The sequence below is a fragment of the Rhinocladiella mackenziei genome, assembly GCF_000835555.1.
Source record: "Rhinocladiella mackenziei CBS 650.93 unplaced genomic scaffold supercont1.2, whole genome shotgun sequence".
Lineage (NCBI taxonomy): Eukaryota > Fungi > Ascomycota > Eurotiomycetes > Chaetothyriales > Herpotrichiellaceae > Rhinocladiella > Rhinocladiella mackenziei.
This window is the reverse complement of record NW_013550603.1, coordinates 3555014-3579397: the sequence shown is the minus strand read 5'-3', so window position 1 is coordinate 3579397 and position 24384 is coordinate 3555014. Positions and strand designations below refer to the sequence as shown.

Below are 24384 nucleotides of genomic sequence, written 5' to 3'. Positions count from 1 at the left end.
GACCGGGGCCACTGGCAAGCTTGCCCTCCCACTGTCGCATGTCTTCACGTTCTTTTCATGAAGTGCGATAGATCGCGAACGTCGAGAACCCATCCATCGTCTACGCGATCGGAGGACTCGCCTCTCCTTCGTAAGTCGCAATCTGGACAATCTCGAACTCAAAACACTGTTGCTGCAAAGACGAATGGTCAACTTCCGGTCCTATTCCCAAATATTGCCGTGAAGGGGAGCGGCGAGAGCTGAGCTGACTATGTGGCTGCACTGGAATCTCAGTCTCCATTGCAAGGAACTACGAGCTGCTCGAATACCAACTGAGATGGAATGAGCCCAGGGTCAATACGTCGACTCACTGGCGGTGTTGGAGCACTCGTAGCTAGTGCTGAAGTTACAGAATGCCTCTTGTCAATACTACCTCTGTCGCAGCCGGCCTCCTCCTGCTTTATCTGTCCTCCTTCGTTCTGCTCGCGATTCTACGGTTCGTAACTGGGATATCAATCCAGCGCATTGGTTATTTCAGCTTGAGGCACATATCATATACTCCAAGAGAAGGGCTAAGAATAGATCTGCGTGGGCTTGGTCTAAGTCTCCATAGACCTACCTTTGCGCAGCCAACATGGATCAGCCTTGTGTTCCAAGAGTTGAAGATCACTTTCGACCCCGCGGCGTTCGAAAATATACCGGCCAAGTCGAATCCATCCAAAGATGCACAAGGGGCTCGCGAGCCTCCACGCAGACATGGCGTGTATCGCTTGGGCGGGAGAAGCCAGCTGTGGAAGAAGCTGACCAATATCAAAGAACGCATTAAACGCATACATCGCAAAGTATATATCTTGCGCATGTTCGACATCAGCGCTTTCAACACCAGCGTCGAGATCGTGGATGTTGGGTATGTTCAGGTTTCAACCTTCACGGGAGCTGTTTATACAAGACGGAAGCTGCTTGACCGCGGTCGATTATTCCGACACAAAAAGGATCCATTGGGAGAGCAGAAACCGGCCGAATGGGTCTTCGCGGTGAAGAGTATCTTAATGGGCGTGGGCGGTCGTGATCCCATCGAGATCCTGGACGCAATGACGATCAACGTGCATGGACTGCTGTACAAGGAGCGCGAAGGCCTTCGAGATACTTCTATCGCGATCAAAGCGGGCCGTCTTTACGTTCCAGTCGATGAGATTATGCACTTCTCGAATCGAGGCAAAAAGATAGCAAAGGTGCGACAAGAAACTCAACCTTTAAGCCCCGTCCCGGAAGTCTCGCCAGAGGATGTGGTGGAAGAATTCGACAGTCCCGGAAGTCGTGAAGCATCTATCGTGCAGACTGTGGCAGACTCCAAAGAATTCTTCAGCTCGACACTCCAAAGCGTTCAAGAAATCCAAGTCGGATTGAGTTTCGTGCGGATATCGAAAGAGGTTGAGTCTCTGAGACAGGCCAATCTCCCTTTGACGGCAAACGTGGTCATTCATGAAATCGGCACCGATCTACATCGGCTTGACCAGAACTCGCCCGCCCATCGCATGTATTTCGGAAAGGAGGATATCGCTCATCAAGCTTTAGTCGCTGCCGTGTCCATCTCCGTTAGTTTGGACGAGGATGATGCCCAAACAAACAAGATTATGTATATCCCGATGGCTACAATCACGATCAGGACAACCTTGCCAGCGAAAACAATGAGCTTCACCCAAGACCGGGACGTCGCCGAAAGAAATACAAATATTTTGTTTGCGAATCTGGTTGTCACGTCACCCTCCCTCGACTTGGTCCCACAACATCTAATCAGACTCCTGGCTCTTACTCAACCCCACAAACCTCCATCTCCAAATCTTCCCACGAATCGGCATCGTTTGATTTCGAGACTACTTCCAAAAGCGAGCATTAAGATGTCCGTCCACGAGCCCGTTGTCAGGTTTGTATTGCCGGTCGCCAACCCTGCTCATGCGGCCCCTGGCGAATATGACATGATCATATCCTCAATTTCCTCCATTTCGCTAGACGTGGAATCATCTCATTCCGCAGGCGGCGAGCTTCTTTACTCTTTGGGCTCAAAATTTCGTGTTATGTCTCATCGCCTCTATTATCAAGCTTCCACGGGCATCAAGCACAACCTGCTCATCACCGAAGCCCTGGAACTCAAGATTCATGTCGCCGCCTCCACCGAAATATTTGTCACCGTCTCTGGAAATCTGCGCACTTTCTCTATCCTCATGGTCCGGGAGGAAGTAAGCAAAGCAATCTATAACATAGTGCGGCACTTCAAACATCACGGCCCGGCAGACAGAGTCGGCGGGCCCAAACCTACTCCAGCCGCTTTCCTCAGGAAGCTACCGTCTTGGCTTCTCGAGGCCAACTTCGAGGGCTCTGGTTGCAGCATCGAGACCGCTGGTGTGGATTCTAGTATATCAGGCCAAACGCGAGGGGTTGCGCTAGAGCTTCAATCTTGGACGGCGCATTATACATCGTCACAAGCCGAATCGTCGCGAAAGCCCCTGACTCGGAGAAAGACCAGCACTTCAGTCCGTTACGACGAAACATTTCCGGGCAATCATATCTCACCTCCCACATCGCCGCCAAGGCGTCATCACAGTGACCCAACAGACGGTCGCCGGCTCGCTTTCCATGTCAAGGGGTTTGAAGGCTTCGTTATTGAATCTCTCGAAAGCTGGGAGCCGAAGCCATTTATGTCCGTCCCAAGATTTGAAACTGCTTTCAGCACATCTAGGGATCAGCAAGGACCAATCTTCCATATTCACTCCGCAATTCGCGCTGTCTATTTGGATTTCTCCCTATACCGATTCTATTCGATCGGAGTTGCTGGGTCGGTTGTCAAAGACGCCTTCTTGGGACCTGTCTCTGCAAAGCGAGATCACAAGCCTCATTCAACTGCGGTTTCTCCCGAGGATGACAGGAGCCATATGCACACAACCCCCCCTCAAGGAGGCGTGGAACTTTTTGCCATTGACGTCAAGGCTCATTATGTCCATATCAAAGCCCAGATGCCACGTGATCCACCAATGCTCCTGCAAATCTATGAACTTTCCTCTGGTCGGCACCGGTGGTCCGCACCATTTCTCCGAGCTGAACTTCTTCGCCTGCATACCGAAGCTCCACACCTGAAGCGGGTGTGGGCAAGACTTGTTAGCACTAACAGTATCCGTGTTGACCTGCGCCAGAACAAGAAAAGGTCTCAACATGGCACGGTGGAGGAGAAGTCGATTGATGTAACCACAGATTTCATCCGTTTGGCAGTTCCTCATGGCTTGCAGATGTACAAAGTCTTCGACAATTTCATCAACATGGGCAAAGCAATGGTACAATTGCATCATCGATTCAAAACTCGAACAAATGAATACATTTTGAGGAAAGATCCCGTTGTTCCCAAAAAGGTTCCCCGGATTTCACTTCGATCCAAGGCACTTTGCTTCGAGCTCGAAGATGATCCGTTTGAATGGAAACTGGGCGTCATTTACCGCGTTGGTCGCATTGAACAAAAACAACGTCTTGCACGTGAAGATGCGTTCCGTTTGAAAGTCAAACGAACGAATGATGAGCGGCGGCCACGATCACTTTCTCGATTTCGAGCGCATTCCAGCCGTCGAGCCTCTCCAAACACTACTCCCGAGCATCATCCCAGGAGATCAGGAAGTCTCGATAATACGCCGAGAAGAAGATCCCATTCTAGGGGACGACGAGGGAGAGAACAAATTCGCTATGATCGGGAAGGAGTCTGTGCGTTGACGAGCAGCGCCAAAATACAAAACAAAGAAGCATGGGACAAGCTCCAAGTGCATAATGCGAGGAGCTGGAAAAAACGAATCGATTGGATGCTTCGACTGCAAAACAACACGATTAAAAATATTCGGCAGATGTTTACAGGAGCTGACGAACCACCTGACGATAATGATGAGCAAGAAACCATTCTTGCTATACCGAGCCGTCCTGGGTTGATGACTGTGATTGTCAGTGATTTGCACCTTCTCATCGATAAGCCGTCGTTTCCACAGTCTGATTTACCCAAGTTCCTCCACGACATTGGAAAAGGGTTGCCTTTCGACACGAAGTACGCAGTTCTCATTCCGGTCAGCGTTAGTCTTGATATGGGCGAGGCTCGCATCATGCTTCGAGATTATCCACTGAGCCTGCTTCATATCCCTGCCATTCGTCCTGGTCAACCACCTCGACTCCCAAGTTGGTCTCTGAAAACGGACTTTGTGATTGCAGAAGAATTCCGAGATGACGAATCCATGCGGCATATTAAGGTCGAGATAGTTCCTAGAGGCCAGCACGGACAAACCGGGGAAGAAATTCCAGGTTTTGCCATCGATGTCAGAAGGACGGTGGCCCCGGTCAAGACCTACTCGAGGCCTGTAATTGATATCAACACGAGTCTGCCAACTACGATCTCCTGGGGTACCTCATATCAGCCTGTGATACAAGATATGATGATGATCATTGAAGGCTTTACGAAACCTGTAGTAGATCCGTCTGAAAGAGTTGGTTTCTGGGACAAGATCCGGCTGAGCTTTCACTCACGTCTGACCGTCAATTGGAAGGGCGACGGAGATGTCCAACTACGGCTCAAGGGCTCTAGGGACCCTTATGTCGTAACAGGCTACGGGGCTGGATTTGTCATGTGTTGGCGGAATGATGTACAATGGTCGATACATCACGTCGACGATCCACGCAAATTCATGACTGTAAGAAGTGGTGAATATGTACTGGCTATCCCGGATTACAGTCACGAAGCTCGCAACTCTTCCGAGCAGAAAGCGGGACATGATTCGGACAGTGTGAGCACCAGCAGCACGCAAAAGAACGCGGCGATCTTCAAGAAAGTCATTATGAAAGTCTCCGGGAACGTTCAATGGACTGCTGGACTGGTATTCGAACGGGATCTAGGAAATGGTGGCCGGTCGTCCATTTTCAAAAATCACTACGACGTGATTCTGAAGAATCCGACCCAGACGCATAATGTTGACTGGAGTACATACGATGCGTTCCACGGCTTCCGAAGCCATCATATCCATCTCTCGATTGCGGTGGCTGCACCATTTGATAGAGATTGGACAGGTTGCGATCCGAATCTGTCTGGGAGCTATAACAGCATACATCTGAGCCCAAGATTCTTCTCCCATTTTTTCAACTGGTGGTCAAACTTTTCTGGGGTGATGTCCCTCCCAATTCGACAAGGCCCATTGTGGAGTGGGCCAGAAAAATCAAGCAAGAAGTTTGGTCGACATCTTGCGACGATAAAATACAGCCTTTTATTGTCTCCCCTTTTCATTGCCCACGTCTACAAGCACAAGGATGCGGAAGATTACCAGGAAGATATCGTCTCTGCAACTGGGTTGAAGATCAAGATCGACAGCTTTATGCTTGATCTCCATCAACGGCGGGAGTATTTCGATACCCTTTCAAAGGGCGTATCAAAGAAGCAAATGAGAACAAGTGGCATGAAAATCAACAAAGCCGAGCTTGACTTTGTAAAGGCAGACTTGAGAGCTGTCGCTGCAAGTATAGCTGGTACCACCGCCGAAGACCTTCAGAAAGCAACTGATGAGATGTTATCCTCGTTCCAGGAAGTCTCCACGAATATTGACATGTCCCAATTTACCATCCCGGATCACGATTTCACTTGGATTGACATGGACGACTTTGTGGAATTAGACTGGGTGCTGCCATCGGAGTCCAATCCCGAAACCAAAATTCTGCCTCTAGCGTTTACACCGCGCTTCACCTACTTCCGACAGACGGATCATGGAGGTGGTATTCAAGGAGATCCATCTCGTACAAGCCCCTTTGGTGACGAGGACACTCATTTTTGTGTGATGTCCCGCCACAATGATCCCCGCAAGGTCCAAATGAATTTGATCGAAACCAGACTCAAAGATCTTGAAGACCGGCTCCAAGTTCATGTGCGGTTGATGGGTGAACATGAACTCCGAGTGGTTCGTGATGGTGATCATGACCAAGCCATCAAGGACAAGCATGATACTCTCCTGGCACAACAAAAGGAGTTGGAGAGTAAACGACGATTTTTGCAACATGGACTGCGTCGTCTCACTGGCCATGCGAACCCAGGAGAAGCTCACGAGCATGATCACCCTCATCGCCACGGTAGCACACCGACATTAACAACCGAACTGGACAGCCAAGCCACTGGAACTCCTCAAGTTGACATGGACGGATTATACACGGCTGGTCGTGACGAGTTTGCAAGCGACTTCAACAACCGCTTCATTATCCACAATGTTCAATTAAAATGGAACAATTCGCTCAGGAATGTTATACTTCGCTATAGCCATCAAGTAGGTCAACGTCGAGGTTTCGTATATTACATGTCTCGACGTGCCGTCAAGTTTATCCTCGACATCGTGGATGAACAGGCAAAGGCGAAGGAAGAACGCCGCAAGCAGGAACGAAAGCAAGATGCCCCAATGCCTCCCACACCGAGTGTCATCTCCCCAAGTGAGGAGAAGGACGAGGACTCGGTGATTGAGGATCGGATTACACAGCTCCTGAATGATGCCAAACGATTCGTCCATGTGGGGGATGAGATTGAAGAGGATTCTCCCACGGCTGATGCCGGTGATGCTGTGTCCGAACGAAGACCCTCTACAATTGACCTTGGGGATAAGATTGCGGAAAACTTCCAAGCCATGAACAGCTATCACCTTCGTCTGATCGCTCCACAAATCCAGCTACAGAGTGAGAAGAACACCAAGTCTATTGTGCTCATATCAGCGAAAGGTATGCAACTCAAAGTTGTTTCCATTATGGATAAGGCTCGGATGTCAGATGACGTTAGTGGACTGGTGCAACGTCGCTTTGCCCTCGACATGGATGGGGCGCAATTTTTCGTGGCGAGCCAAAAGACTCTTGCCAAATATCTCCATCTCTATTCGGGCAACAGATATGGCAATACTCCCGGATCATCATGGCCCCCTTGGGTCTCTCTTGAGGCCATGTTTGACTTCCACCTGGAACCGTTCGGTTTTCGACGAGTGATTCAAAAGACATCGGCAAGTCTTCGGTACGAAAAATACAATCCACTCCGTCTCAAGTACAACGAAGAAGTGGAGAGCAAGGAAAATGGCGGCCAAGCAACACACGCATCACGGAAGGAGAACCGTATGGATCATCTGTATGTTGACTTTCCGAGAGTTCGTGCTCGATGTGATTCGGCGCAATATTACGCAATGTACATCATTGTGTTGGACCTGCTCCTCTACAGTGAACCATTGGAAAAGACCAGGAGTGAAAGACTCGAAAAGATTATGCTTGCGTCCGATTTCAGCGATCTGAGAGGTGCCCCTGAAATGGCCGAGAGATTACAAGAACGGATCCGACAACTGGAAGACATCAAACTTCATTTCCAAATCAATGCTAAATACCTGGACAAGCAAGGTTGGCAAGATCGGATTAATCTGGAGAAGGATATTGCGAGCTGCGAAGACGAGCTTTTCTTCATCATGAAAGCGATCAATACTTCCCAGCAAAAGAACGACGATCGAAAGGCCTCTCAATCCAGCGGTCTGTTGCGATGGTACCTCAGTGCCTCTGAAATTGTATGGCACCTGATGCGCGACAGAGACGAACCACTGACTGAATTCCAACTCGGTAATGCTGCATACGAGCGGATTGATAATATTGATGGATCTAATCATAATGCCTTGGAAATTGAACATATCAGAGGCTGGAATCTTCTTCCAAACGCACTCTACCCGGAAATCATTGGACCTTACTATGAATCAGGCGACCGGCGGCCCAGCGTCATGGAAATGCAGAAAATGGTGCAAGTCCATTGGTACATGCTCGAAGCAATTGCTGGAATCCCTGTCCTTGAAGAATTTCATGTTACAGTGTTTCCATTAAAGGTCCAGCTGGAGCGCGAGCTCGGCAAAAAGCTGTTTGAGTATATTTTCCCTGGTGTTGGATCGAATGCATTCGAAAACGGAAATTTCTCACCTTTGATGGTTAAGAACATGGAACCTCTCGACGATGGTGGTGACCAAGAATTAGAGGAAGCCCGAAGCGCTTTGATGTCCGAACAAGATCTTCGTCCTCCAAGCTCCGAGTCTAGTCGTGGAACTTCGCCAGGTGCAGTGGCCCGGAGATTAAAGCCGACATATCGTCTGACGTACGATGAAAAACACAGTCCATCCACTTCATCACATGGCAAATCAAGGGGTTTGGGTATTTCGTCCGACCATCACAACAAGTTGTTCAAACATTTCAACAATTCAAATCCACGATCTGCTCTGAAGGAACCGACTCGTAAAGGATCTGCAGGCAGTTTAAGGTCAAAGAAAAATGAAGCATCTTCCACCAGCCTTGTGGCTTTGAGCAATTCCGAAGAGAAGAAACGCAATATAATGTATCGAACATCAAGCAAAGATCGCAGCTTGGGAAGCAAGAAAGACAAGAACAAACCGTCGGACGATTTGTCGCAAATGATGTCTAGAGCGTCCAATTACATGACGCTAGCCCATGTCAAGCTCAACAGCTTCGTTATTTGCCTCAGTTACAAGGGCAAGAGTGATCGGAATTTCGAAGACCTTCACGACTTTGTCTTCCGCATGCCGACGTTGGAATACCGGAACAAAACTTGGTCAAACCTAGAACTCGCATTACGGCTGAAAAAAGACGTCATTCGAGCTCTCATCTCTCACACAGGTGCCATCATCGGCAATAAATTCTCCCATCACCGCCCAAACAAGAAACAAGTCGAACGGCTCAAGGAGATTGCACATTCCTCCACCATTGCCAATTCAGACATCAATCTCCAACTGTCAGGAACCTCAGAGACGACGAGTCTGTACAGTTTCTCGCAAGACGGCAGAGACGACGACTTTGAATCCTCAGGCATCTCGTTCCAATCTCCATCAGGCACAAATGGACATAAGAACGGCGTTCTTGGACCCTCTCCCCTTCTGCGTAGTGGGTCCTGGACTTCGAGCGTCAATCTCTCCATCACATCTGGATTCGCCACTCCTCGCAACATGCCCCCCCCCGGCGCCGTCGCCGCCAGCAGCAATTCGTTAATTGTTCCGCCTCGACCGAGCACGGCCAGTCCACACGGTCCGCGAAGTTTACTGAAGGACGCTATCGGCCGGCATTTCTCGGGCGACACAGTCAAGGGACGCGTGCATATTGGCGGATTGGGTCTAGGCAGGAGTGAAACTCACCGGGAGAGTCGAGACAGTTCCCACCGCGACAAGGACAAAGATACGAACCATTATCTACATCCCAATCAGCATCAGAATCAACATCAACATGATGATGGCGCTGAGAGTGATCCTGAAAGTCATCGACGGAAGAGCGTTTTACTGCTGGGCAAGAAAGTTCTCCACCGACTGAGCTGAGCCGAAGCCAGGCTAGAAAATTGTGAACACATACTCTTTCTTATCTTCTTTGAAAAAGGTGGAGCTTTTGGGCTTGGGTTGATTCGCTCCTCGGTGAAGTCCATGTTTGGAATGTCAGAGACGCACGTGGAATCTTACATACGGCGTGGAGGACTAAAAGTGTGTCTTATCTATACGTCTATCGTTCGCTGGGAGGAATTAGAAGATGGACATGAAGAAACAGGTGGAGGAACGCCTTCCTTTACTTATTTTGAACTATTTTCTTTTGATTATGATTCTGTCAGTGTTGTTAGGTTGTACATACACGTGTGAAAATGAAAATTATCAAATGACTATAGAACGAAGTGAAAGAAGGCCAGATATCATTTTGTTATTCATTCAAGCTCAAGATCGAGAGAGAGAGAGCTCTATGGGATACCTAGGATAAGGCATATGTATACGTAGGTAAGCAAGCCATGACTCCTGCGCTCTTCATCGCGCCGTGCTGTCTGAGGGAGCTTCGGTGTCGTTTGTGTGGATACAGCCTTATGGAAGAGTAAACAGCTTCGATGCTTGCCGTTGATTGATTCATATTGGGTAGGCTGGGAAGACTCGAGTGAGAATCCTTCCGATCTAAATCCAAGCGGAGTAAAGAGCTCTTATCCAAAGACGTATGCGAGGGCATGGGTGCAAGGCTTATAGTTCTGCTTGGTTGTGAAGCTGTCCGATGAAGAAGGAACAGGAGTCTGAGTGTAATTCCACTGCGAGGAGGGAGGGCAGCTTGTTGATAATGCTGTGGGCTAGAGGTCCAAGGCTGTTTAATCGGTCGCTTTTTCAACGTCACTGCTTGCCTCTTTCTTGTTTCTCACACCCTTCTCCTCTCCATCTCCATCATCACTATTCCCTGTGCCGTCATCGAATCCTTCCACATAGTCAAATGCGCCCTTCTTCGGCCTTGGGTCAACCCACCCGACCATCATCTCGTTGTATAGGTACTCGTCAAAGCTCGGGAAGACATTCAGCACCTCATCGAAGAACATGATTCCACAATTCAACGTCCGGACTGTGGCTTCCACCTTCATCCCGACATGCAGATGGGCTTGCAAGATCGACTCGATGAAGAAGACGTATTCTTTCTCTGGTTCTCTCTTGGCCAAGGCAGTGGTGGAAGCCAATTCAGCTTGCGTCAGATCTTCAGGTGGTGCGTCTGGATTCTTCCATGGTTTGGCGTACACACGACCGACAGGGCGGAAGTGTGTCGAGTTGGTTGTGTAGATCTCCTTGCATCCCTGGGTTGGGGGGATGACGCGAGCGATTTCAAAGCCGACGTTTTCTTCCACTGAGGTGACCTCGAGTTGTTTCGTGCCATTGACTCCCGCAAGGTACGCGGCGAAGACGGGTTCGGTTGCTGCACCAGCGACGCCGAAGTGGATAATTTGCGATGCTTCTTCGGGTTTCATCCCGACGAAGGCTGCCTCTCCTGCGTCTTCGGGGCCCCACCATGTCTCGCCGTCGTAATAGCGAGCATAGCTGCCCCCAAACAACGTCGAGCATGCAATGTTGAAGTCCCCGGGTAAACGACGAGTGGCTTCTGCCGTGTCCCACAATTCAGCCGGAGCCTCGCGGCAGAGATTCCGCGTTGCAAGAACGTCGGCGCGATACTCCGGGCACACATCGTGCTGCAGGAGGTAATCCATAAATCGCTCGAGGGTGGTCGTCAGCGTGTCGACCTGGGCTCTCGTATCAAAGCCGTACAAGTTCTTCGCTCGTCGGCTAAGGAACCCTTTCATGCAACTCTGGAAATCGACTTCGTAGACACTCGTCTCCGTTCCCAAGTTCCGTTTATCGTCTGTTAAAGATGCCTGTGTCATTGCAGCTGCAATCTGCGTCTTGTTCATATCTTCAGTGTCTTGTTCGCCTTGGAAGTTGTTAGGCCCAACTACGACACCGCCGTAGACGAGGTACTTGTACAGGATATCACGGCGTTCATTGCTGAGTTTGCGCGTCCGCTCGAATCGCGAGATAGCCGTCAGTATACGATCCGCAAACGGGAGTTTACTGTGGATGTTAGCTGTAGTTTTGGGGAGATGCGGTGGTCGGGCAGTCCTCACAAGTCATAGAGCTCCTGTTCTTCGGCATGTTGAGCTGGCGTCATGGGAGCATCTGCGAAGAAATCTTCAAACCCGGTGGGTTTGTCCTGTAGAGTTCGTTAGGATAGGTGTCGTTATGGCTTGTATCAATACTCACCAGACCGCGTTGACTCTTTGGCTTTGGCTTCTTCTTCCTTTTCTTTTTGATCGGTTCGGCCGGAGGGAGATTGTTGACTTCTTCTCCACAGCCTTCCTCCTCTTGGGTTTCGGCTGATTCAGGCACTGCCCTGCTCCTAGCAGGCTCCCCGGGGGCCTCACTGGGGCCGTTGGACATGGTGTCGTTGCTCTCGGTGCGTAGAGGAAGTGTGTCGGCTGTGGGAGTTGGAAAGGCGGGAGTGCGAGGGAGAACCAAATCTCTGCAATACTAGGACATAAAAGAGAAGGAGGGTCTCAAGAGCACCAGTCAAAGTCTTTGCTGTGGAGAGCGAAGTGAACGAGGATCCCAAAAATTGAGAAAGAGGGCATATCTGACCTTCACTTCATTCTGCTAAGTTCGAGAGGTGAGGACGTTGCTCAGATTGAATGGTTCAGCAACCAATTTTTAATGATGGCAAGCGTAGAGCTTGCATGCGTTCAAGCAAACTCCCAGCCTCATTCTTTGTGAAACACCTAGATACGAGATATCTCAACTTCCCTCCGCGAGGCTGAGATCAAAAGAACCACGCTGCTCTCCGTTTCTTGTTGGCCGTCGGAGAGATTCAGCTCCCGCCAGCGTCAACTTGGTTTCAGGACGACGATCAAACGAGAAATCCCATCTAGCATTCCCAGTTCGTTCTCGCATCTTAGCGAGGTCCACCCTCAGCCGGACGGTCCCTCTCTTATTCCAATGTCAGATTTCTTTTATTAATGCCAGAGTCTCCCTCCCTCGCTCCCTGACCACCTCCGGCGCTCGACTATCAACATGGGGTGCTCAACGCCTACCGAAGCCAACAAGAAAATGGCTGCCATGCCATCAGAGTCCGAACTTGTCGCATTCAGCCACAGTGCTGCCGGACAGTATACCATTCTCGTTCCCTTCTTCCTTGTCCGGTACTGACAATGTGATTCCAGCGAAGGAATCAGCTCCAATGCCTCAGGCTCCCTGATCATTAAGCCGTGCACACAATCCGAGATTGACTTTTATGAATCTGCCAAAGATCACCCTCTCTTCCAAGCCCATATGCCTACATTCATCGGCTCGTTATGCGAACACGAAGACCAGGATACTGTGGCACCGCTCCTAGACTCCCAAAACAGCTCTAGTGGGGGTAACACCGACGCCCTCGAGGGAACCGCCGCCGCAGGCATTATCGCCGACCCTACACCGGGCCTGATCAGGCGCGCGACATGGAAACCATCTGGGGGAAAGAAACTCTCGACCGGCTTGGCGATCGTATTAGAGAATGCAGCGTTTGGATTTAAGCATCCCAATGTCCTAGATGTAAAGCTGGGCGCGAGACTCTGGGACGACGATGCCCCGCTCAAGAAACGTCAAAAGCTGGACGAAGTTTCCAATAGCACAACCAGCGCAAGTCTGGGTTTCCGAGTCGCGGGCATGAAGGTCTGGGTTGGACAAGACGGTGTGCAAGACGGTGAAGATGCGGCGGAGCCAAATGTGGTGCTAAAAAACGGATATAAATCCTACAACAAGTTCTACGGCCAGTCATTCTCGAAGGACACGGTGGTTGACGCATTCACTACGTTCTTTGGCGGTGTGTGGCGGGAAGGAGCTGCAGGGAAGCCAACATTCATCAGGAGGCGGGCTGAGTTCGTCGCCCGCCGCTTCATTCGCGAGCTGGAGAGTATTCGGTACGTGCTCGAGCATGAGGAGAGCAGGATGTACAGTGCCAGTGTGCTCATGGTGTACGAGGGGGATGAGGCAGCTTTGGAAGCGGCTATGGAGTCTGAGAAGAAGGACGACACAGAGGCACAAGTGGACTCGAACCGCCCGGATCCAGATCGAGACTCGGACGCTCATGCTGAAGAAAACGATGAGGATGAAGACGAAGAACCGATACCACAGAAAATCCATGAAGTGCGCCTCATCGATTTCGCACATGCTAGCTGGACACCAGGTCAAGGTCCTGATGAGAATGCTCTCCACGGCATACGCAGTCTCCTGGACATTTTGCACGAGCTTGTCGCATAGCAAGCGCCCAGGAAAAAAAAAAAAAAAAAAAAAGGCGGGACGTCTCTGTTCAGTTACTAGCACTTCATGAAGGACAGCTTAATCTGTCTGTTGCGGCCAGACGGGTTGGATACGTGATATTTCCATGTTTCCTTTGTTTGAGCGCTTGCTGGCCGTATGATATAAAGATGGACGGGTGAGGATACACTATGCCGGTAGGGCTGACTGGATAGACTACAGAGAGGACAATGGAATGTCAATGGGCAATGAAGAAAGTGCACAGTTTATCTATCCAGTTCCTTGCCATATTGTTCTGGGGGGATCTGAACTCAGGATCTGTCCATTCCTAGGACCGCCTCCGGCCAACCAGCCCACACGATCGCACGGCTCGGTATTCGCCCTGCCACGGGGCTGAGGAGGCTGATCCTTCCCCTCATCTCGTCTGTGTCTGTCACATACAAAAATCCCATGACGCTACTGTCCCGGAGAGCTTCCTGATCGGCTTCGGGGTCGCAGTTCATCACGGCAAGGATAGAGCCGCGCATCGCCGCGACGGGGGCGGTCACACGTTCGTAGATTTGTGAGGCAGGGAGAGGAACTTTGGATGAGCTTCCACCGGTGCCAGGGAGGATGTCGTCTTCAGCACCGCCTGGGAGGAAAGATTCTTCATCGTCGTCGTTGAGACCGGTGCCGCCGGAGGCTGAGGAGGATGGGTCCGGTGTACTGCCGATCCGTCGCCAGACAGTCAACGTAGAGAAGTCGACTTGTTGCTGGCGAGTTTGTAGTGAGATCCCGTTGCTCAGGCGAGGGTTACCGTAGAAATATGTCTTGATTTGCGCCGCACGAAGAGCTCTCATGTACGTCTCGTCACGGTCGACGCAGCCGCCGGATTTCGCCAGCTTAATCACTGAGATGGTCTCGGGGGGGGATGATGTGGTGGAAAAACGAGAAACTGTCGGCTGGCCATCGAATTTTTTCACCATGTCGCTGTACAGTCTTTCTGAGCCCAGGCAGATGATGGCCGACACGGCAAATTCGGAGACGATGTCCTGGATGATATCGTAGCCCACAAAACCGGATTTGGTGCTGGTGAGACTACCCGGGGTGTCGATTATGAGGCCACTCTGTCTGGCCTCCGAATCTTGGGCGATTCGTCCTCTCACTGCTAGGGCCAGTCGACCAATCTGGGCTTTGTAGACTTTCCCATCTTTTTCTTCTGGTTTAGAGCTACCGAAGAAATAAACCAGAGGTAGCTTGACGGGTATTGCTCCGTTGGGACCACTCATGGGTGCCGTTCCCCATCCTTCTTCAATGTCCATCATCGTTTTGAACACCGTTGCGGTCATGGTTCCGGGGACACTCATGACTCCTTCTTTGATATCCAAGTTGACCACGACCGGGGATCGTGCCGACCGAGAACAGTACCCGGTAAGGATCTTTGCGAGAGAACTCTTGCCCGCATCTTCGGGACCCAGAATCAATACCCGAGGGCCTCCTCGACCATTTGATTTGGCTTGGTCGCGTCGCGTCTCCAGAGCAAAGTGAACGTTGATGTATTCGCTCATGGGCGTCTCCTCGGCCGTGTACTCGCTTTGGAGAGCATCTCCGCCGACCTCAAAAGAACAGCCATGCCAGGTGTAGATTGCGGCCTTGGTCCCTGTGAAAATGTAGGTGTTTCCGAGGACCAGTTCAGTGCCGAAGAGCTCGGCCGTCCCGGTCAACAGCTAGAAATGGTTTGGTCAGTTTAGGGGATGCGGCGTGGGAAGAAGACTGAAAACGAGGGATGCTACCTTGACCTGGACATATTTGCCCACGGCGACCTCGAAACGCCACTCACTCTCCTTTGCTAGATCATGTTGGACGGTCTCGACGGAGTGAGCCTCTTCAGGCTCTTCTAGCCCCAGACCTGGCAAAGACATTGGATCATTGTGGGAACGGTGGAGCGGTAGTGTCGAGTCCTGAAGGAAAATCCGACTCGGCCGACCCGAAACGGCATGTGAAGCGAGTGGCGGCTTCGGCAAGTGTCCCTTGCCCAGTCTTGGCGCGTTTGTCAGCAACAAGAAGCGGAAGTTTGTTGCCTCGTATACTGTGCAGCGCATCCTCACGCGCCATCGGATTGGGCCTTACACTGGGCGTCATAAAAGCCTCAGACTTCTATGCGACGAGAACTCTCCAGTTCTCCATCTAGTTCCTCTTGCCCAGACACTTCCGCATCAGACCGCGAAACACAAGGTTTCTCGCACTGATGGCACAACCAATCAATATTCGACCCCAAGAGCATGAGTTGCCCTGATTAACTAAGCCATTAAGTAACTGACAAGGATCATTAAACTCCTTCAGGCCCCCCAGGGTCGGTGGAGCTATGTGTTAGTGCAGATGTTCAATGCCAGTTAGAGGGCAAGTTAGTGAGTACCCCCAGAGAGGTCGGTCTCCCAGTGTACAGCAATCTCTATTGTTCTCTCCTGAACTAAGCCACTCTCCAGGATTTCAGTCTTGTGTAGGGTGTTTTTCGTTTGCGACAATTTGCCAGGTCTTCTTCGTCACCCTTCTCAGCAAGACCTGTTTGAGTTTGACACTTCTCCCGGACGTCCGAGCGTTGTATATTTCCGACCCATCAACACCCAAGAGGGAGTCCTCCAGTCCGTTCCCAACTCTGTCGTCACTTTGACCTAATCCATCTTGTCCCATTTCTGAGGAAGGCGTACCGTACCACAATTCAGAGGCTCGAAGATCAAAGGAACGACGACATTCCAGACGGCTGCACAAATTTGATACCTGTCCACTTTCCTTCTTTTCCAATCAACGAATCGGCGGAGACAATAACACTTCTCTCGACGTCATGGCCTCCAAAGACGAAGACCACATCTCCAATGCGCTTGAACATGAAATCTCAACAAGTAGCTCTGAAGGACCGCGATTCGAGCCAATTCGTACAAGAAAGACCAGAGATACTCTCGATTACCAATTTGACGACGATAACAATGCTGCGGTACGCCCGGAGCTTGCCAGAATTGCTTCTATTCTGTCGGGGGTGCAGTCCAGAACTTCCCACGCCGAGGGCGGTCTCAAAAGACAGGACACGGTTGCCGGTATGGGCATAGAGTCTCCTGAATTCGATCCCAACAGCCCTTCCTTCAATTTCATCCTCTGGACACGGAAATTCATCCAAATGCTTGAAGAGCAAGACGTCAAGACTCGACGAAGCGGCTTTACCTTTAAGAATTTGAGTGTCTCGGGCAAAGGCTCCGCGCTCGTCTTGCAAAAGAACGTTGGTTCTCTTTTCATGGCCCCATTCCGCATCCGTGACATGTTCAGCCATCCTCCTGAGAAACAGATCCTGCGAAACTTCAACGGACACGTCAACAGTGGAGAAATATTGATCGTACTGGGAAGACCCGGTAGTGGCTGCTCTACATTCCTCAAAAGCATCTGTGGCGAGCTCCAGGGCCTGGAAGTTTCCAAAGATTCCAGCATCACCTACAGTGGTATACCTCAAGATGTTTTCCTGAAGGAATTCAAGGGCGAGGCCATCTACAATCAAGAGAACGAAAAGCATTTCCCTCATTTGACTGTCGGGGAAACGCTCAATTTCGCTGCAGCTTGCCGCACGTCCTCCCACAGGATTATTGATATTTCTCGAGCCGACTGGGCTAAATACATGGCATCCGTGGTGATGACCATTTTCGGTCTATGTGAGTGTTCTGAGACCGTTTGCATTGCTGAAATGCTAGCTGACCCCATCGTCAGCACATACGCGAAATACCAAAGTCGGCGATGATTTTGTTCGCGGTGTCAGTGGCGGAGAGCGCAAGCGGGTCAGTCTTGCTGAAATGTCCCTGGCTGGTAGGAGAATGCCCCAAATCTAGCACCATCGATGCTGATGTCCGAACAGGCGCTCCCATTGCTGCATGGGATAATTCAACGCGTGGTCTCGATTCACAGACAGCTCTTGAATTTGTCCGCTCCATCCGAATTGCGGCCGACATTGCCGGTCTAACCTCTCTTATTGCGATCTATCAAGCCTCACAAGCCATTTACGACCTGTGTGACAAAGCCATTGTCCTGTACGAAGGAAAACAAATCTACTTCGGGCCCGCCGAAGATGCAAGAGCATACTTTGAAGACATGGGATGGTTTTGTCCACCCAGACAAACAACGGGTGATTTCTTGACGTATGAGAGACCCTCCTCATTCGAATTATAGCTAATATGCGAGGGTGTTCAGATCCGTCACCAATCCACGTGAGAGAAAGCCTCGAGAAGGCTTCGAGAATAAAGTTCCTCGTACCGCTGAAGAGTTTGAGAAATATTGGTTGGAAAGTCCTCAATACAAGTCGTCCATGGAAGAGTCTACCCATGCAGACGCGATTCACGCGGACGGCAGAGAAGCCTTGGAAACTTTCAGAGAATCCCACAAACAGATGCAGGCAGAGCATACGCGACCACAATCTCCCTATGTGATCAGCATTCCAATGCAGGTGCGCCTATGCACCGTTCGAGCGTATCAAAGATTGTGGAACGACAAAGCATCGACGATGTATGTTGAATCCCCCTCTCGATCTGTCTTCCGACGGACTGACCAAATTTCTCTGCAGTGCGGTCATCTTCAGTCAAATTGCGCAGGCCCTGATCATCGGTTCAGTCTTCTATGGGACCCCGGTGTCTACCGGCAGCTTTTTCTCCAAAGGATCAGTCCTCTTCTTCGCGGTCTTACTGAGTGCCCTCCAGTCCATTGTGGAGATCAACACTTTATACGCCCAACGTCCGATTGTCGCCAAACACAAGTCGTATGCCTTCTATCATCCGTTCACGGAAGCTGTTGCTGGTATCGTGGCCGATTTACCTATCAAATTCTGCACCGCCACCGTATTCAACATTATTCTGTACTTTCTGGCCGGCCTACGCACCGAGCCGTCGCAGTTTTTCATCTTCTTCTTGTTCAATTTCATGGCGATGTTGACAATGTCCGCAATCTTCAGATGCACGGCTGCCGTCACCAAGACTGTCTCGGCCGCTCTGGCCATTGCCGGTATCATGGTTCTCTGGATCGTCATTTATACAGGATTCTCCATTCAAAGATCTTATATGCATCCGTGGTTCGAATGGACCAGTTGGATCAACCCTGTCGCCTATGCATTTGAGGCACTGTTGGTCAACGAAGTTCATGGCCGCGAATTTCCATGTGCGCCGGCCAGTCTAGTTCCCCCCTATGGTCAGGGCGACAACTTTCAATGTGCAGTTGCCGGTGCCGTTGCCGGCGAAGTCAATGTTTCGGGTGACGCATGGGTCAAGTCATCTTATGGCTACTCCTACAGTCATATCTGGCGAAACCTTGGTTTCCTCTTCGCCTTTATGATATTTTTCTTCGCAATCTATTTTATTGCCACCGAAATCAACTCGGACTCGACTTCGACTGCGGAGTTCCTGGTTTTCCGACGAGGGCATGTCCCATCTTACATCCAAAGTAGCGGTCGTAAAGACGAAGAAGTAATAGATGTGGCCGAAAAAAGCGTGACGTCGAGCGATCCGGCCGATGAGAAGCATGCTGAGGAAGTCAAGGTCCTACCAGCGCAAAGGGACATATTTACTTGGCGAAATGTCACGCTGGACATCAAAATCAAAGGGGAGCCTCGAAGATTACTCGATGGCATATCAGGATGGGTCAAGCCAGGCACTTTGACCGCTCTTATGGGAACGTCCGGTGCTGGAAAAACTACGCTATTGGACGCTTTAGCGCAACGAACCAATATTGGAGTTTTGACCGGTGACATGGTAAGTTCAATTTGACCTCGGTTGGCGACGTCTCCATCCTCTGACATTCATGATAGCTGGTCAATGGCAAGCCATTAGATCCTTCGTTCCAACGCAAGACCGGCTACGTGCAACAACAAGATCTTCACCTGGAGTCGACGACCGTCCGCGAAGCACTTCGATTTTCGGCATATCTCCGACAGCCCAAATCAGTCTCCATTCAAGAGAAAGATGCTTTCGTGGAGGATGTGATTAAAATGTTGAATATGGAAGACTTCGGCGAAGCCATCGTGGGAAATCCCGGAGAAGGTTTGAACGTCGAACAACGTAAACTCCTTACGATTGGCGTCGAACTTGCAGCAAAGCCAGCACTCCTTATTTTCCTGGATGAACCGACTTCTGGTCTGGATTCACAGAGTTCCTGGTCGATCGTGGCCTTCCTGCGAAAACTGGCCGATTCGGGACAGGCCGTACTGTGCACCATCCATCAACCATCTGCGATTCTATTTCAAGAATTCGATCGACTTCTCTTCTTGATGAAAGGCGGCAAAACCATTTATTTCGGCGACGTCGGCCCGAATTCAAGGACCATGCTCGATTATTTTGAGCGAAACGGGGCTCCTCCTTGCGACAACGACGCCAATCCCGCCGAGTATATGCTTGAGATTTGTGGCAAGAAATCTGACCGAGATTGGAGTGAGGTGTGGAAAACGACCCCCGAAGCTCAGGAGGTTCAAGCAGAACTTGATCGCATCCACGAGGCGAAGAAATCCGAACCCGCAGCAGATTCGCAGTCCACCTCGGAATTTGCTGTGCCACTTTCGTCTCAGATCTACTATGTCACCGTCCGAGTGTTTCAGCAGTACTGGAGAACACCGTCATACATCACTGGAAAGTCAGGGCATCATCGATCGATATCCACGGCGAGAGCGGGCTAACAATAACGGCAGGTTCTTGTTGGGCATCATGTCGGCTTTGTTCATCGGATTTTCCTTCTACAAACAAAACACGACCATGGCGGGACTGCAGAACACCATTTTTGGAGTCTTCATGCTGGTCACGTAAGTTAAGAGCACACTTCCCGCTCCGTCACGACTGACAATCACCATCCTAGTATCTTCTCCACCTTCGTCCAGCAAATCATGCCTCGATTCGTCATCCAACGATCCCTATATGAAGTTCGAGAACGTCCTTCCAAGGCGTATTCCTGGGTCGCCTTCCTCGTGGCCAATATTGTCGTGGAGATTCCATATCAGGTGGTTCTCGCCGTCCTGATGTGGATTTCGTGGTATTTTGCCATCTTCGGCAAAAACCAGAGCAACGAAACTCGGGGCCTGATGCTCCTTTTCGTGATACAATTCATGTTGTTCACGAGTACATTTGCACAAATGGTCATCGCCGCGATGCCAGACGCGGAAACCGCAGGCAATATTGCAACCCTCCTGTTTAGTATGATGCTTACTTTCAACGGTGTCCTTCAAAGCCCGACGGCCCTCCCTGGCTTTTGGATTTTCATGTGTATGTCGCTGATCCTGATCCTGTTCTCACTTCCAGTTAGCTGATGCCGCCAGACCGGGTCTCTCCAATGACATATCTCGTTTCGGGCTGGGCTGCCACCGGCCTCCGTGGACGTCAAATCCGATGCGCCGACAATGAGCTTGCAATTTTTGATCCACCCGCGGGCCAGACCTGCCAACAATACCTGGCAAACTACTTGAATGCCGGAGCACCAGGCCAGCTTTACAACCCATCCGCCTCTAGTAATTGCCAGTACTGTCCTCTCACATCGGCTGACGAGTTTCTGGCGGCAAGTAACATCTACCCGAACGAGAGGTGGCGCAACTTTGGTATTGGTTTCGCGTACATCATTTTCAACGTAAGCATCCCTTCTTTAGCCATGGCTTTCTCGGACTCTACTGATTTGGAATGCAAAGGTCTTCGCCTGCATTGGACTCTACTACCTTTTCCGTGTACGACGCTTGAGTATCTCCAGCCTGGCCAAGACTCCGGCTCGTATTGCCGACGTCATTTTCATTCAAGGATTCAGACGGATGTTGGCCCGACATGTCGAACCCACACCTCCGGGTAAGGAAGCAGAGCGACATCGAGTTTTCTAACAAGGGGAATCTTGAAGTGTGAGAAACAATTCTCTTTCAGACCATGAGCCATTTTATAGGATGACGAACGGCGGAACTTGTAATGTTTGGATAGCACTGATGAAAATGGGAGATGGAAGATCGGAGATGGGAGAATGGACCATTTCCAACATACTTGCCAGGCGCAACATCTCGTTGGCCCTTGTACTTCCTTGGGGGATTTGAGGCAAGAACCGGTATCGGATACCTGTACCATTGCCTCGAATATTCATTTTTATCATTGGCCACATGCTATTCGGGAAGGACAAAAGCCAAGTTAACGTTCTAAAAGCTCGGGCTGAGAATCATTCTCCTTTTTTCTTTCTTCATCGCCAAAGGGTAAATCGGCTCGGCGCCCAAAAAAAGAGCAGAGTTACCCCTGCTATTCATACCATCAGGCCTCCGTTGACAAACCTACCTTCAAGGCTATTCCCCGATGGATGGGAGGACGGCGGCAGATTTACGACGTTCGAAACGCACTATCACGACATTTCTGGGTGTGGAAGGTATCATTCTTTTGCCGACAACATCCAAAGGGCCAGGCAGCAGCCAGCATCGAGGAAAACGGAGTACCCACGATTCCGTCAAGCGCGCCGTGATCGAGGCCAGAGATCAGGATTGGCACGGCAAATTGCACATCAGCAACATCCGAGAGAAGATTGATCGAGCAAGCCTACTCAGAGGCTCTGTCAGGACTCCAGAACAAGGTATGACTTGAAACTGTGACACCACCGACACCGCTCCGACCGTCTCAGGTGGCGATGAAAACCTTTGTCGACAACGTCTGCAAACAAGTTGTCGAGCGCCACGTAACTCACCCGTTATAGTCGATCTATTCGGCAGAAAAGGCGGCTGGTCTTTCCGATGAGAAACTGACCAGTATTGCGGGCGAGACCCTCGAGCGGTCAGCTAAGAGAAAGCAGTTGCAGGAATTACGGCAGGACTTGGAGTTGGGCCTCAGTGGCTGTGTGAAGACTGAATCAGAATTGCGCGACTTGCTCTGAAAGTGGCAGAAGTGTGAATCTCTTCCTTTTGTCTCTGTTCGGGTGTGCCCATCTTTCGTCAGCTCATTTCGTATGATCCTTTTCTCAGCAAGACATCAGCCACTTGGTAGGGCCAGTCTTTCATTCAATAGTGAACAGGACAATGCATTTTGGGTGGAAACCGGGTTTGCATGCCTCTGTATAGGACTACGGTAGACATTCCCCTCCGGCCTCCGTCCTGCGTGTCCCCAAAAAGGTCGCAGGCCAGGTCGTAACATCAAGCCTTCGACGCCTGCAATCCCTGTTCATACCGTGAATGATACAACTCTTGCGGAAGCTCGTCATACAACTCGTACGGAGCATACTGGAACTGCAGCGGCGGGCGTTGTGGTGGCTGGTACTGCACTGTCGGTTCTTCGTGCGCTGGGGCTTCGGCTGGTTCACTTGGTCTGTTGATGGGCTCGTACGAATAAGGCGATGAATGGACCCCATAGCCAGTGCTCGAGCTACTTGCCTGTGGATTGTTGGCAATGACTGTTCCGGGGGAGGGATCTTGAGCGTCTTTCTGGGTGCGACGGTGACGTCGCCAGAATAAAATGAGGATGATGCAGATGATCGATGACCCGCCAGCTGTCCCGACCCCAATGCCGACCTCTGCCCCTGTAGACAGCCCTCCGCCGCTACCGCCACCAATGCTGGTAGATGAAGACGGTCCTGATGAGGTGGGAGTCTCCTCGTTGGCATCGTTCGTTATGGAAGGGTTGGAGGTTCCGCTGGATTCACCAGTAGTTCTAGCAGCTGCGCTGGCCGTAACGGTAGACGTCACCTTGATCGTCTCCTGTGCATCTAGATATGTGGTGCTCGTGAGGACGACATTTGCAGTCGACGTAATATGGACAGTTTGAACCAGCGTAGAGGTGCTGACTGCTTGCACCGTCGTCGTTGCAGAAGTGTAGGTCGTAGTGGTGTATGTAATAGTGCTTTGACGCTTGACGATCACACCTAGGGCCTCCAAGTCCCGGGCCACGAGATCGAATTCTGGGTAGGACAGGAGCGTCATCACTGGAGCTTGAATACCGGCGGTAGGGGTTGAGTCGAGCCCGAGGAGTGAATGCCTCATACTGCTCATCATATTGCTCATGGGCTGTGCTTCATTGGTTTCTTCTGCTTGCTCGATTGTACGGCGGTGCCTGCTATTCGCGGGAACAGTAACATAAACGATATCGGTTGCGGTCCGAACATTTGAAGCAGTAGCATAGACAGTCGAATAGACCGATGTGGCATAGACCGAAGTTGTGTATATGGTACTAAAGGCGGTTGAGGTCGTATAGACCGTAGCCCAGCTCGTAACAGTAATCGTTATTGTAGTGCTTGGACACAATTAGACGTTTTTCGTTACACACCAGGGATCTCAACATATTCAATACTCACGAAGGGTCGGTACAACCAGTGTCATCTTCGCAAGTTTGCCATGTATCGCAGCAGCCTTCCTGTCCATTTGGAAGTCCAGTATCTGCTGGACAGCAAGTTTTCGTCACTGATCCTCCGTCGGTAATGCAGCACCAGGGTCCAGCAGACTGGGTACAGCAGATTCCACAGTCGGGGCAATACTGATCATTGTTGCCGAAGCAATAGTTGTCTTGATTTCCAACACATGATTGACGTGGCCTAAGCGACATCCCTCGAAAAGGATCTTGTAGTCTTCCGGCCAGATTATTGGTCGTAAGGTTAGGAGAACAAGATCCGATCTGGCGAGAATGCTTACGTCTTGCCGCAAATACAAATTCATCGAGTGACGTGGAATTGTATATATCGATCTCGCCTCGAAGAATGGTCTGCCAGTCAGGAACTTGTCCCAGAATACGCGGGCAGAGCGTCATGAGAAACCCTACGATCAGGGTAAGCAGCTTGGGCACAGCCA

General features: G+C 50.6%; 7 protein-coding genes across 7 annotated transcripts; 4 read left to right on the top strand and 3 right to left on the bottom strand.

The window, feature by feature from the left end:
* Positions 1-392: 392 nt before the first annotated feature.
* On the top strand, positions 393-9359 carry Z518_03060 (uncharacterized protein; the record flags this gene model as incomplete). The annotated part of the gene is made up of 1 exon (XM_013420086.1): positions 393-9359. The coding sequence occupies one exon, from the start codon at positions 393-395 to the stop codon at positions 9357-9359; it is 8967 nt and encodes a 2988-aa protein (XP_013275540.1).
* Positions 9360-10156: 797 nt separating this feature from the next.
* Positions 10157-11762, bottom strand: Z518_03059 (uncharacterized protein; the record flags this gene model as incomplete). The annotated part of the gene is made up of 3 exons (XM_013420085.1): positions 10157-11396; positions 11450-11535; positions 11586-11762. The coding sequence occupies 3 exons, from the start codon at positions 11760-11762 to the stop codon at positions 10157-10159; spliced, it is 1503 nt and encodes a 500-aa protein (XP_013275539.1).
* Positions 11763-12389: 627 nt separating this feature from the next.
* Positions 12390-13616, top strand: Z518_03058 (uncharacterized protein; the record flags this gene model as incomplete). Its single annotated transcript, XM_013420084.1, has 2 exons — positions 12390-12484; positions 12539-13616. 2 exons carry the CDS (start codon positions 12390-12392, stop codon positions 13614-13616), a joined length of 1173 nt encoding a protein of 390 aa, XP_013275538.1.
* A 308-nt stretch (positions 13617-13924) lies between these two features.
* On the bottom strand, positions 13925-15514 carry Z518_03057 (uncharacterized protein; the record flags this gene model as incomplete). The annotated part of the gene is made up of 2 exons (XM_013420083.1): positions 13925-15319; positions 15386-15514. The coding sequence occupies 2 exons, from the start codon at positions 15512-15514 to the stop codon at positions 13925-13927; spliced, it is 1524 nt and encodes a 507-aa protein (XP_013275537.1).
* A 920-nt stretch (positions 15515-16434) lies between these two features.
* Z518_03056 (uncharacterized protein) lies at positions 16435-21462 on the top strand (the record flags this gene model as incomplete). Its single annotated transcript, XM_013420082.1, has 10 exons — positions 16435-17287; positions 17343-17438; positions 17488-17767; positions 17820-18131; positions 18190-19366; positions 19423-20240; positions 20296-20406; positions 20460-20863; positions 20917-21221; positions 21280-21462. 10 exons carry the CDS (start codon positions 16435-16437, stop codon positions 21460-21462), a joined length of 4539 nt encoding a protein of 1512 aa, XP_013275536.1.
* A 454-nt stretch (positions 21463-21916) lies between these two features.
* On the top strand, positions 21917-22484 carry Z518_03055 (uncharacterized protein; the record flags this gene model as incomplete). The annotated part of the gene is made up of 2 exons (XM_013420081.1): positions 21917-22187; positions 22324-22484. The coding sequence occupies 2 exons, from the start codon at positions 21917-21919 to the stop codon at positions 22482-22484; spliced, it is 432 nt and encodes a 143-aa protein (XP_013275535.1).
* Positions 22485-22740: 256 nt separating this feature from the next.
* Positions 22741-23961, bottom strand: Z518_03054 (uncharacterized protein; the record flags this gene model as incomplete). The annotated part of the gene is made up of 2 exons (XM_013420080.1): positions 22741-23833; positions 23891-23961. 2 exons carry the CDS (start codon positions 23959-23961, stop codon positions 22741-22743), a joined length of 1164 nt encoding a protein of 387 aa, XP_013275534.1.
* Positions 23962-24384: the final 423 nt, after the last annotated feature.